The sequence below is a fragment of the Hipposideros armiger genome, unplaced genomic scaffold (assembly GCF_001890085.2).
Source record: "Hipposideros armiger isolate ML-2016 unplaced genomic scaffold, ASM189008v1 scaffold_18, whole genome shotgun sequence".
In the NCBI taxonomy this organism is placed as follows: Eukaryota; Metazoa; Chordata; class Mammalia; order Chiroptera; family Hipposideridae; genus Hipposideros; species Hipposideros armiger.
This window is the reverse complement of record NW_017731368.1, coordinates 3,079,850-3,091,579: the sequence shown is the minus strand read 5'-3', so window position 1 is coordinate 3,091,579 and position 11,730 is coordinate 3,079,850. Positions and strand designations below refer to the sequence as shown.

The 11,730-nt window shown below is 38.8% G+C and overlaps 1 protein-coding gene across 3 annotated transcripts in view; it reads right to left on the bottom strand.

The window, feature by feature from the left end:
* SETD2 (SET domain containing 2, histone lysine methyltransferase) overlaps window positions 1–11,730 on the bottom strand; it is a 119,048-nt gene that overhangs the window by 73,320 nt on the left and 33,998 nt on the right. For all 3 annotated transcript variants that reach the window (XM_019632685.1, XM_019632704.1, XM_019632696.1), the window contains exons 2-3: window positions 7,663–7,678; window positions 2,284–6,641 (exon numbers count right to left, since the gene is read on the bottom strand). In XM_019632685.1, the coding sequence (XP_019488230.1) occupies window positions 2,284–6,641; window positions 7,663–7,678 (4,374 nt within the window). The remainder of the gene's footprint in view (window positions 1–2,283; window positions 6,642–7,662; window positions 7,679–11,730) is intronic.

The window sequence follows — 11,730 nt, the reverse complement described above, 5'->3', positions numbered from 1 at the left end:
TGCCTCGCCTGGGAAGAGCGCAATGATGGTGCCAACTTGGGCCAGTGAAGCAACGTCCTCCACAACTATACTGAAGAACAAAATGACAGCAACTTGTCTGTTCCCCTTCCCCCAACTCCCCACCACTGTTCCTATCCCCCAATTCCCCAATAAAAATCTTTAAAAACAAAAAAAGAATCAGTCCTCATGATGAACAAATAATAGTTGGGATACAAGGCTGAGGAAGAAAAAAAGATCCCCCCACCAAAAATAATTTTTAATTAAGAGTTTAATTCAATAAAATCTTTTAGAGAATCCTGCAGGAACGCATTTACACAAATTTTGTTTAAAAGAAAATTGAATGATTTAAAAAAAAATGAAGTAGAATTATAGGATACTCAGGTAAAGGCTTCAGAGGGCTAAACTTTCTCAAAGCAGACAAACTGATTTGAGGAGGTAGAAGGGAAACTTTTCGTTCAAAATTGACTGGGTTCAAAAAAACCTATGCCAGAGTTTGCATAGCAAAAAGTGAAAATGTGACTATTTACTGGCCCTTTTGTTGAACTCTAGTTTTGGACCCTTGTCAAAAAGAAAAAATAATCAAGGATAGTCAAAGAAGAGCTCCTTTTTAAAATGAGGACACTATGACTTACTCTTCAACTATCAGACAGTAAACAGCAGAGCTGCTCTTCCTTAATCTCCTTAATCTGCTTTTATCTTCAACATATGTTCTATGACAGTCCTAGTTTTATAAAGTACCTAAAGAGTGTCATGATAGTTTCAACTAAGTTTGAATAACAAGAATAATTCATCTGATCAATTAAAGATATATAATTCATTAATGAGTGTATGAATATGCTTAGCCTGAAGATGACTAAAGATAAACAAAATATCTCCTTACAAGTACTTAAAGAGCTATAATTTTGAAAAATCAGCAGTAGCTTGATTTTTTATTGCTCTAGAAGGCCAGATTAGGACTAATGGGCACAGATTTTTTCAAGTAAGTCTATTTTCGCTAGATATAAGAAAAAAAAAATTTTTTTTTTTTATTCTATTACATACTATTTTACAGTAATTTGTCTTCTTGGTGGCTCCTAGATGCCCAGCATATAACAACAGGCACTTAAAAAATGCTGAGTATGTATAAATGCTTCCCACTCCAAAAAGGCCCACCAACCAAATCTATATGGACAGTCTTATATGTATCTGAATCTCATTGGCGAATAAAACCCAGGGGGTTGGGTTGCTTAACTTCATTTCTATTCTTTTACAAAGACCCTATAAAAGTTGCATCCATCTACTCACACAATTCCTAAAGAGTACTACTTAAAATGTTTAATATTTTGAATTTAAACCTAATTTACAAATAGATGTAAATGAATATAACTGTAAGAAGCTCTCTATATCATGAAGAAAAAAGGTTATTTTTAAATAGGAAAAACTTCTCATGGGACCTAACTTTAAAATGAAGTCTTTTGTCTTATCCACAGAGGAAAATTTCATTAAAATTTTTTTTGAATACTTAAAAGTGGATGGCTTAATTGATTCTAAACTAGAGAAGAATCAGGAGGAGGTGGGTAGTTAGGAGACTACTAGTTAGGAGATTTTTAAAAAGGTATGTTGAACATATATTTATACTGGGAAAATGAGAAGATTATTGAGGAGAGTTAAAAGAAAGCAGACTGAGAAGCTCTGCTGTAGAGGAATAAGTTTTCATTACTCCTATTCTCATACCTTGTTCCATGTTGGGAATTTGTGGTAAACCATGTTACCATTTATTTCTAAAACATTTGTTATGTTATTGCCAAATTTAATCCATTAGCAATAGACTAAAAAAACCTGACAAAAGGAAACCACGTTCAAGTCTAGTTCTAGCTTTATAAAGTACCTAAAGATACTTCATTCTGAACATTTTTTGAAAAGTAAGGAAAAAAAATCATACCCTATTTTTTTCTTCTCTCAAAACAGACTATTTTGCTGGGGTTTTGTTTCATGTTCTGTCACAGTTTCACATGTAAAAGAAATTTAAGAAAAATTGGGCTGGCCTAAGTTATACTTTTAGAACCAAAAAGAAAATGAGATAAAAAAAAAATAGACATCCCTTTCCTGGAAAAAATAAAACTGGGGGAGAGATTTTATGCCATCAAATCTAAATAGGCAAGTACATTTTTTAGATTTTTTTCAATTTTATATTTTATCATACAACTATATTTCCTACAATTAAGCTCATATATTCTGAACTGTTGAAAGCTAATTTTTAAAAAAGAGGTTAAAATTTGTCAGATAATTATTAATCAGGCTTACCTTTCTGTTAAATAAACATTTTCTTCAATCAGATCAAAGTAACAAGGCATCTTCCCTTGCTTGGCACATTCCTTCCATCGCTGTGGGTCCCTGAAGTCCTCCATGACACACGAAGGCCCAACCAGCGCTGAGGCTGAGGGCACTCCTGTCTCCCCCTGCTGTATCTCCACTCTAACTTTCTTTCTGTCGTGAAGCTCACCATCACTTTCAGAATCACTCTCCAACTCCTGCCTCCTTTTTTTAGGAGGCCCTCTCTCTTTCATATCACTTTTTTCTAAGTTTTTTGAAAGATCTTTCTTTTCATTCACAGCTAAAGAGTCCTTAATAGAATTGCTGCTTATTTCAGGTGCTTGCACTGACCCCTTGTCCTTCTGAAGGGATAGGAAAAATTTACTGGACTGGCTTGAAAAGTGAGATCCCCCACGCTGATCCCAATTCTCTTCCTCTTCACGATCATCTGTTAAGGAATCTGGTACCTGCCCTTGAATTCGGTCATACACAACCCCAGTTCCGGGAGGTCTGCCTGCTGACCTTGGGTCCCAGTAGCCGTTGCCTTGCCAATAACTACGTGTCCCACCATACTGTTCTGCACTTTGGTGATACTTGTGTCCACCACAGGCTCCATAGCTGCTGTCAGGTTGCTGATACGTGGTAGTAGGCTTTTCTTGTTGAGGGAAGTCCCACCCTATGCTTCTGAGCTCTTCCGATGAATGGAAGCCATCCACTCGGGAGATCTCATAAGAGGAAGAAAAATTCAGCTCTGTTCTTCCCAGTCTACTATCTGGCCTACTAGGGAAAGTGGTCTGTTGCCGACACTTATTTGGGACATCTTCAAAATCATCAGAATAAATTGGCAACTCTTCTTGTTGCCTAGAAGCTAGTTTGGCTTTCACTGCTTCCTCAGAATTTGAATGACCTAGAGGGTCAGATCTCATATCAGTATGACTTGTACTATCAACCCCGTCACTCTGAGGATGAGCAATTTCAGGCAGGTGGTTATCAATTTGTTTTCTGCTAGGCTGTGTAAAAGAAATTTCTGGATTCTTCTCTGATCCTTTATGAAGGAAGAACTTCTCAGTCTGAGGACAGGCTTTACTTGCTATGCTCTCAAATTTTTCCTCATATGAATGTCTCCTTGACTCCAATCTCTCATCTTCCCAATGGTCAGAATAGTGTCTGTAACTGTGACTGCTCCGAGAAGAACACGGACTTGTTTCTTCCATGGGCAAAGTAGAATTCTTTGGCACAACCACAACTGACTGAAGACGGTTTCTTGGAATACTGCTATCATCAGAATCTGTATCTTCTGAATCACTTTCATCACTTGAACTTTCAGAGGAACCAGAATAATCTTCATGAACAGAAGACACAATCTCTGAGGCATGACCACTACTGTCACATTTTAAGGTATATGTTACACAGTCTTCCATGGTTAAATTCAAATCGCAAGAAGAAAATACAACTTCCGAATCATCAGAGGTATGTTCATGTATTCTTCCTCCTTCTTCCTCTATAGCGATTTCTGGTCTTCCTCTTTTATCAGGCAATATAGAATTCCCTTCCTCTTGAGCCTCATGCACACATTTCCCAGGTAGCCCATTATTATGCCTGCTTTCCCAGGAAGCAAATCCTGTTCCTGAATCAGGAAGGCCACTACCTACTTCTACTATTGTTTCTTTTTCTGCATGCTTCAAAAATTCTGTACTTTTACTCTTCAGCACAGCATCCAAAACTGGAGAAGTGTTCTCGTCACATTGCAAGAGAGTTAAACTGTCCACTTTTATTCCTGGTGGAAGACTCTGAAGAGATGAAGCAATGCCTGAACTCCCTATAGGTTGATATAAATCACCAAAATGATTAACGGAAGCTGAACTAGTGCTACCAACACTCTGCTTATATTCTTCACATGTAAATTTTGAGTGCTGTTCTGTCAGATTTCTGTTATCACATATAACTGTTTTTGATTTCAAATGCACATTCATAAAGCTATTTGAAGAAATCTTCGTAACTGAAGGCTCAGTATCTTCAGCTTCGGAATGACACAAAGAAGGCTTGTTGTCATTTGAAGTACAGTATACATCTGAATCTTTGGTTTTACAGCAAGAAACTCTCGTATCAACTGGTTCTTTAGCTACTGTTTTGGAATAATCTATAACCATAACTGGAGAAGACATGAGTTTATCTTGGTGTGGTGACACCGGAGGTTCTGTTTCTCTAAATGGGCTTTCTGATTTACTGTGTTGTATGCAAGTATCATCCAAGTCTTTTTCTTTACATCTGCTAATATTCTGAAATCCATTTGATGAACGCATACATGCTTTGACCGAAGGGGATACCTCTGATCCAGTCACACTATCATCAGAAGACATCAAAACAGTGTCCGTTTTAGAAGTGCAAAATGTTACCAAATCAGATTCTGTCCCTGGAGATCCATTTATATTTAATTCTATGGGACAGTAACTTCTTAATTGATCATTCTTCACTTTAGATAAAGAGTCTAATTCCTTAACACTATCATAGCTATCATGTCCTATAAACTCAGACTTAAAAATAGGCAATTCTTCTAGCTTTTTAAAAGTAGGCAATTCATTTAATTGATTTGATGGAGATGAAGACCCAGCCTTTTCTCTTTCAGGAATTTTACTAATCATTCTTACTTCACTACCTCTTGAACAAAGAGTCTGTAAACTAAAAGAATGAGACTGTTTGATTTCTTCATTTAATTCTGTACAACAGAAAGAATTTTTAAACTTATCAGACTTGGGTATAGATTTTGAAGTAGATTTGTAACGGGAAGCACTGTTTTCATGCTTGGAATACGATGACACCCGTCGGAATCCCAGTTCATTAGGGGGAGAACAGCATCTTTTCATTGTCTCATTTTCTGAAGTCCTTTTGGATTCTCTTTCTAGTTTTAAAGAATGTTTTCCTCTTTTCTCCATCTCTAAGTATGAGGACTCAGTTTTACAGTCCCGATCAGATTTAGAATAGGACGATGATGTCCTTAGGTCTCTGTAAGAGGAGGAATGAGATGAGGTACGCCTTGAGTATGTCTTCTTATACTCATCTTCTGAGTCAGAACTCTCTCGTGCCCTGTTATCTGTATATGGCCGAGAATAACGTGCCCTCTCTCGATAAGGGGAACTCCTATGGTAGCGACGATCAGAGTCATAATAATGGGATCGTTCTGACCGAGAATAGGATAAGCTAGTTCTACAGCCTCTGTCAGACCTAGAACGAGATCTGCTTCGCCTCCGCTCTCTCTCTGATCTACATCGAGAGGATATATACCGAGTATCTCTTTCAAGTTTTGAGTAGCTAAAATATTTATCATCTCTTTCTGTTTTAGATCGTGAAGATTTCCCTAAATCTTCACTTTTTAAAGGTGCTAAGCTCTTTTTTGAATCTCTTTCCTTTTCAATGCTTGCTGAAATTTTTAAATCATGCGATCTCTGACTTGAGGAAGTCCGTACAGAATCTTCATCAGATTCTGAGCCAAGAAAGGTGCCTTCTGATTGTGAGGATTTCTTCTTGGAACCTGTTTTTTTAGAGCTCAGACTACTCTTAGAACTATCTGGAATTTCTTCTTCCTTCCCAATATGGGAATCTTCTTTTTGTGAGGGAATATCTGCTTGCTCATTTGAATTCTGAATTATGTGTTCTTCTGAACTGTCCGATACAGTGTCCTGCTTAGTGTCCACTTCTGAAGATTCTGGTACAATTGTAACTGATGGTTCCTTTAGGGCTCTAACTGCTGCATCTACTGGTGCTGTTATCAGAACCGCTATTGGTGTGTGTGGCAGGGCCACTGGCTCTGTTACTGGTGCTGGTTGTAAAGATGTTGTGGCTTGGGGAGGTGGAGGTGGGGGAGGTGGCGATGAGGGTGGCGAGTCTACAGTTGTTGATTCTGCTATGACTGCTGGTGATGGTGCTATGGGAGGAGGTGGAGATGTCACCACTGTGGTAGTGGTCAGCAGTGGCCTGGATGTTACATGGAGAAGATGTTTCTTAAAATGAATTTTGCCCAATTCTACCCTTGATTTTGGTGGGGAAGATTCTTCTGTAGCAGATAAGGTATCTCCAACATCCATTTTAATTTTAGAGGTCAAGTCTACTTGAAGAGGTACAGATGGGGAGTTTGGAGTATCATTTTGCTTGTCATTGCCAAGTGCAGTCAGAAACCTGTTCTGCAAAGTTTTCTTTGTAAAGCTGAAGCTGAATGACACCTTCTGTCGTCCCTGTTCCTCCAAATTAACTTTTGTCTTGGTGCCTTTAGGCAAAAACCGACTAGAAGCAACAACACCTTTAAACATTGGTCCTTTGATGAAACCTGTTTTCTGCACATTTTCACTCTTTGCCTATAAATGAACAAAACAAGCAGTTACTACTAAAATAAAGTTACTTTGAAATGGCTAGCATCATAGTTTAAAATGTCAGGGAAATGAAATGTCCTTTTTTAATGACAAACAGTATATATTTTACTAAGCTACATGAGCATTTTTAAAAACTATTATGAAACTTTCAAACATACACCAAAATTTGGAGAATAGTATAGGAGCCACCTAAGGACCCACCCAAGTTTCAACAACACATGTCTCCCATCTCATTCATTTTACAGATGAGATAACCAAATAAGGCCTTTCTGCCTTCCAGGAAATTACTCTGCCCTGGCACATTACCACTGTCTCTGCTTGGGCCCCACACACTCAGGCCATGCTGAATTATAGTCTAATCCTACTAAATGGGTGACAACTACATAGTATAATATAAGAAGATGTCTCCCTCCATTATTTGCCAAAACCACCAAAGGAAATGGTAGGCTTTAGAAGTTAAATGCATATAACCTAGGGTATAGACCAGAACATCAGAAAAATCTATGGCAACAAACTCAAGCCTAAATTAAAGGTGGTACACTTGCCAACATTTTTCTAATTCATGTTCTTTAATCAACTCTGGCTATATAAGAGAATAGTTTTCCCTCCAACATGGTAAAATCTGAAATCAGTTTTCAAAATTATACAGTAGCCATTCAAGTGGAAAAGTAAATATTTTCACATGCATTATCATAGAGCAGTGGTATTCAAATACTTTGAAGAAATAGAATGCACTTTCAAATTAAATTTTACATGGAAGCTCAATACGTAAGAAACTGTCTCCAGAGCTGCCAGGTTCTTTTATCTTGCCTAAAGCTCTGGAAGCGCCAAAGTTTAAAAGCTATTTTCTTGATGTATATAACATCCCTCACTGGAATGAGTTACTGTACATCCAAAACTAAATTAAACAAAAACTGTTACTTCATTTCATGTTCAAAATGATAACTAAATTTTAAATGTTTTCAACCCCATAGTCACTGAATAACTATAACTAAATTATGCTTACCTCATTTTCTTCTTCTCTATTGCCATCCAGCCAAGAAAGCATGCAAAAGAAAAAAAAGAAAAAAAAGAAAGAAATCATGAATACTTAAAACCAACTGTAATGAAAATTGTTTTCTATTAAAACTTAGGATACCTACAAACTACAGGTTTATTCTATAAGGTCTGTCCATTCCTTCACAGCCTCAGTTACATTAAGTATAGCAAATACTTATTGAAGATAATATCATGCATTGTACTAGGTGCTGGAGACAAAAGGTGAATAAAGCTGAGTCCTCTGCCCTTAAGAAAGTTAGTTTCCTATAAATACAAAATATACTTTTGTTACAAAATAACTCCAAAATAATGGATACAAGGATAGAAATATGCACAGTGTAAAAGCAAAGAGTAAAAAAAGTAACTCAGCTTAGTGGAAGGATAGAAATGCAAAGGATCCTTCCTAAAACAAGAGATTTGTTTTGGAAGAATATATTTATAGGGAGACCCCAGCAAAGGCACAGAGATTAAAACATAGAACTAAAGTGCAAGGAAACTATAAAGAGTTCAATATTACCCGAGTATAAAGTGTAAGGCAGAAAGAAACCAATAATTAGGTGAAGTGGCCAGGTTCAAAGGCCAGATTTCTCCTGAAGAGAAACATTTTATCTTATGGATTAGTGGTTCTCAATCTCTCTTTTTTTTTTTTAAAAAAAGATTTTTATTGGGGAATTGGGGGAGGGGAACAGCGTTGGGGATTCAGGGAAGTGGAACAGACAAGTTGCTGTCCTTTTGTTCTTCAGTCTAGCTGTGGAGGACGTTGCTTCACTGGCCCATGTTGGTATTATCATTGCGCTCTTCCTGTGTGAGGCAGTCGCTCACCAGCCATTGGACAGCCGGCTCTGGGCGGCTCATGAAAGCACACATCAGCTGCCGGCCAGCCCCACTGCAGCCTACGCCATCGCAGCGACTCACGGCAGCCCAGCCCCAGGTCGAGCTGTTGTTCACCACGTTAGCTATAGAGGGCGCAGCGTCACTGGCCCTCATGTCGGATCTGAACTGGGGCCCTGCGGCTCAGAGCTGGCGTCCCAAGCCAATTCCTAACCAACGCGCCACTCCACTGGCCCTCTCAATCTTTTTTAGTATACATTCAACAGTTCCTTTGCTGAATGCAAGGTATATACTCTGCTCCAAATTAGTCTCTCTTTGAGCTCCCAGTTATATTCTAACAAAGGTAGCCAAAATGACTCAAGAATCCAAAGCCAAAAGTCGGGTGTGCACTGGCCAGTGCACCAAGGCACACTGGAGAAAGGGAAGCTACAAAAGGGCTTTAGGCTATGACATCCAGATTTGTATTTTAAGAGATATGTTTTTCTTTTTAAGTGTAGTAATCAAAGCATACAAGCCATTTTGTATCTTGCTTCCCTCCTTCATCATGAATAGAGCAGGTGAAGAAACAAGGTGTTTAGATCACAGAAAAAGTATGAAATCACAAGATATTGAGGGAATGATCTCGAGAGAAAGGGATATAGATGAGTGAAGACATACCGGGTTGTTGGAAAAGTCATGACATATTTTGTCTCTGTTTTTCAAAGGTCACTTATTTATATATAGAACAAAGATCAATCAATGATATATTGCCCGTTTTGTTTGATAACCCTTTGCCATCTTTCAGTGAGCTTCGTAATTCTTCGTTCATAGAAGGACCTGTCTTTATTTGCGAAAAACTGAACAAGGTGCTGATTTACAGCCTCATCTGAATTGAACATTATACCACGCAAGGAGTTTTGGAGAGAGCGAAACAAATGGCAGTCTGACGGAGCAAGGTCAGGCGAGTATGGTGGGTATGGCAACACAACCCATCCAAGCTCCAATAATTTTTGACAGGTGATCAAATTTGTGTGTGGTCTCGCATTGTCGCGATGGAACACAAGTCCTTTACAATTAACAAGCTTTGGATGTTTCTGGATGATGGATTCGTTCGAACTGTCCAATTGCCGACAGTACACATTCAAATTGATTGTTTGGTTCCTTGGTAGAAGCTTGAAAAACACGACACCTTTAAAATCCCACCACAATGAGAGCATAACCTTCCTCTGATGAATGTCTGCTTTCGATGTCATTTAAGGCAAATCATCAGGTTAGGACCAAGACCGTTTGCGCACCACATTGTTGTAAAATATCCACTTCTCATCACGAGTTATCAGTCGCTTCAAAAAAGGATCGTTTTCCTCATGTTTAATGAGCATACTGCAGATGTTTATACACACCGTCAAATGAACTTCTTTGAGTTCATGTGGAACCCAAATATTGAGCTTGCTTCCGTATCCCAGCTTCTTCAGGTGGTTGTGAATGCTTGAATGATGGATGTTCAATGTTTCTGCAATCTCTCGTGTCGTGTAACGTGGGTTTGACTTGATCAATGCCTTTATTTTGTCGTCATCAACCTCAGTGGGCCTCCCTGACCGAGGAGCGTCGTTGAGATCAAAATCACCAGCACGGAATTCCGTGAATCATCGTTGGCACTGACGTTCTTGTAGAGCATTGTCACCTTAAACTTGATGCAATTTTTCACAAGCTTGACACGCTTTATGAAAGTAAAACAGTAAAATATGGCAAAAATGCACAGTTTGGTCTTCCATCTTCATGTTGTTGTAAAATCTTCAAAATTCAACCAAATCGCTCAATTTTTTTTTTTAGAATGAAGCTAGAACTGTCAGCTATCAAATGACATAGCAATAACATAGATGCAAATGACTCTAATACTTCCAAACATGAACTAGTGCCATCTGTCACAAACATGCATCATGACTTTTCCGACTACCCAACAGTTAAGTTTCAAAATATAGCAAGTATATCCCTTTGGCCTCAATTTCTCTCTGACATCACTAGTTGAAAGTTGGGAGAGGAAACAGGGTAAAAGACTTGACGAAAATTCAACTGTGAGAAACAAAAATGGAAGCAGACTATAACCTTCAATGTTTCTGCCCAAAGTTGGACATTACTAATTTATAATAGAGCTCATCAGCATACTTATTCTACTTCTGCTGCGGCAGCATTAAGCTATCTCAAAGTAACCAGAGGAAACAATTGGTGAGTTATTCCAGTAAGTTGGGTAAAAGGCAAGGGGTTGAGAAAATTGAAGGCATTCCCAAGAATGTTGATGTGACTAACCTAGACATCCATAGATAACAGAGAAGGGAGTGATATCTGAAGGAGTAGGTAGGGGCAAGATATCAGCAGCTTCAAAGGGTAGATTTGGTGGAAATCAGAAAGACAAGTAGAAGAAGGGTAAGGTGAAAGAATCAGAAACTATGGCCAGAGTAATATTTTAGAGCTGGGGTACACTTCCAAGAGATGACAATACCTAGGTGTGGCCATGGGAGTAGACTGTTGCAGCAATAATAGGACAAGGCCTTGTTGAAAAAATTAATGAAATTATGAGGCCACAATTAATAGCAAGAACCAGCCACAACTGTTTTTAACAAAAGAACACTTGCTTTGGTAAATAATATAACGTCAAGAGCTAAGAATAGGGTTTTTGAAGGTTGATGGAACAAGGGTATAGAAGCCAGAGATGGAAGTACTGAGCCCCTTGTTCCCCCGCCATAAAAATAAGGAGGCACACAAAAACAGGCATTTAATTCTCTAGTATGAGATCATGCTAAAATGGCCTTATTTCTTCTTTTGAAAAATTACTACAGAAGAAAAATTATAGGAATACTGCAACAAATTGTCTGTCAAAAACATATAGTATGCAGGGCCAGCCGAGTGGCACATTGGTTAGGAGTTGGCTTGGGACACCAGCTCTGAGCAGCAGGGCCCCGGTTCAGATCCGACATGAGGGCCAGTGACACTGGGCCCTCTACAGCTAAGATGATGAACAGCTCAACTTGGAGCTGGGCTGCTGTGAGTCACCAGCGACGGCACAGGCTGCAGTGGGGCTGGCCGGTAGCTGGCGTGAGCTTTCGTGAGTCGCCATGAGCAGTCCAATGGCTGGCGAGCGACTGCCTCACCCAGGAAGAGCGCAATGATAATACCAACATGGGCCAGTGAAGTGATGTCCTCCACAACTAGACTGAAGAACAAAAAGACA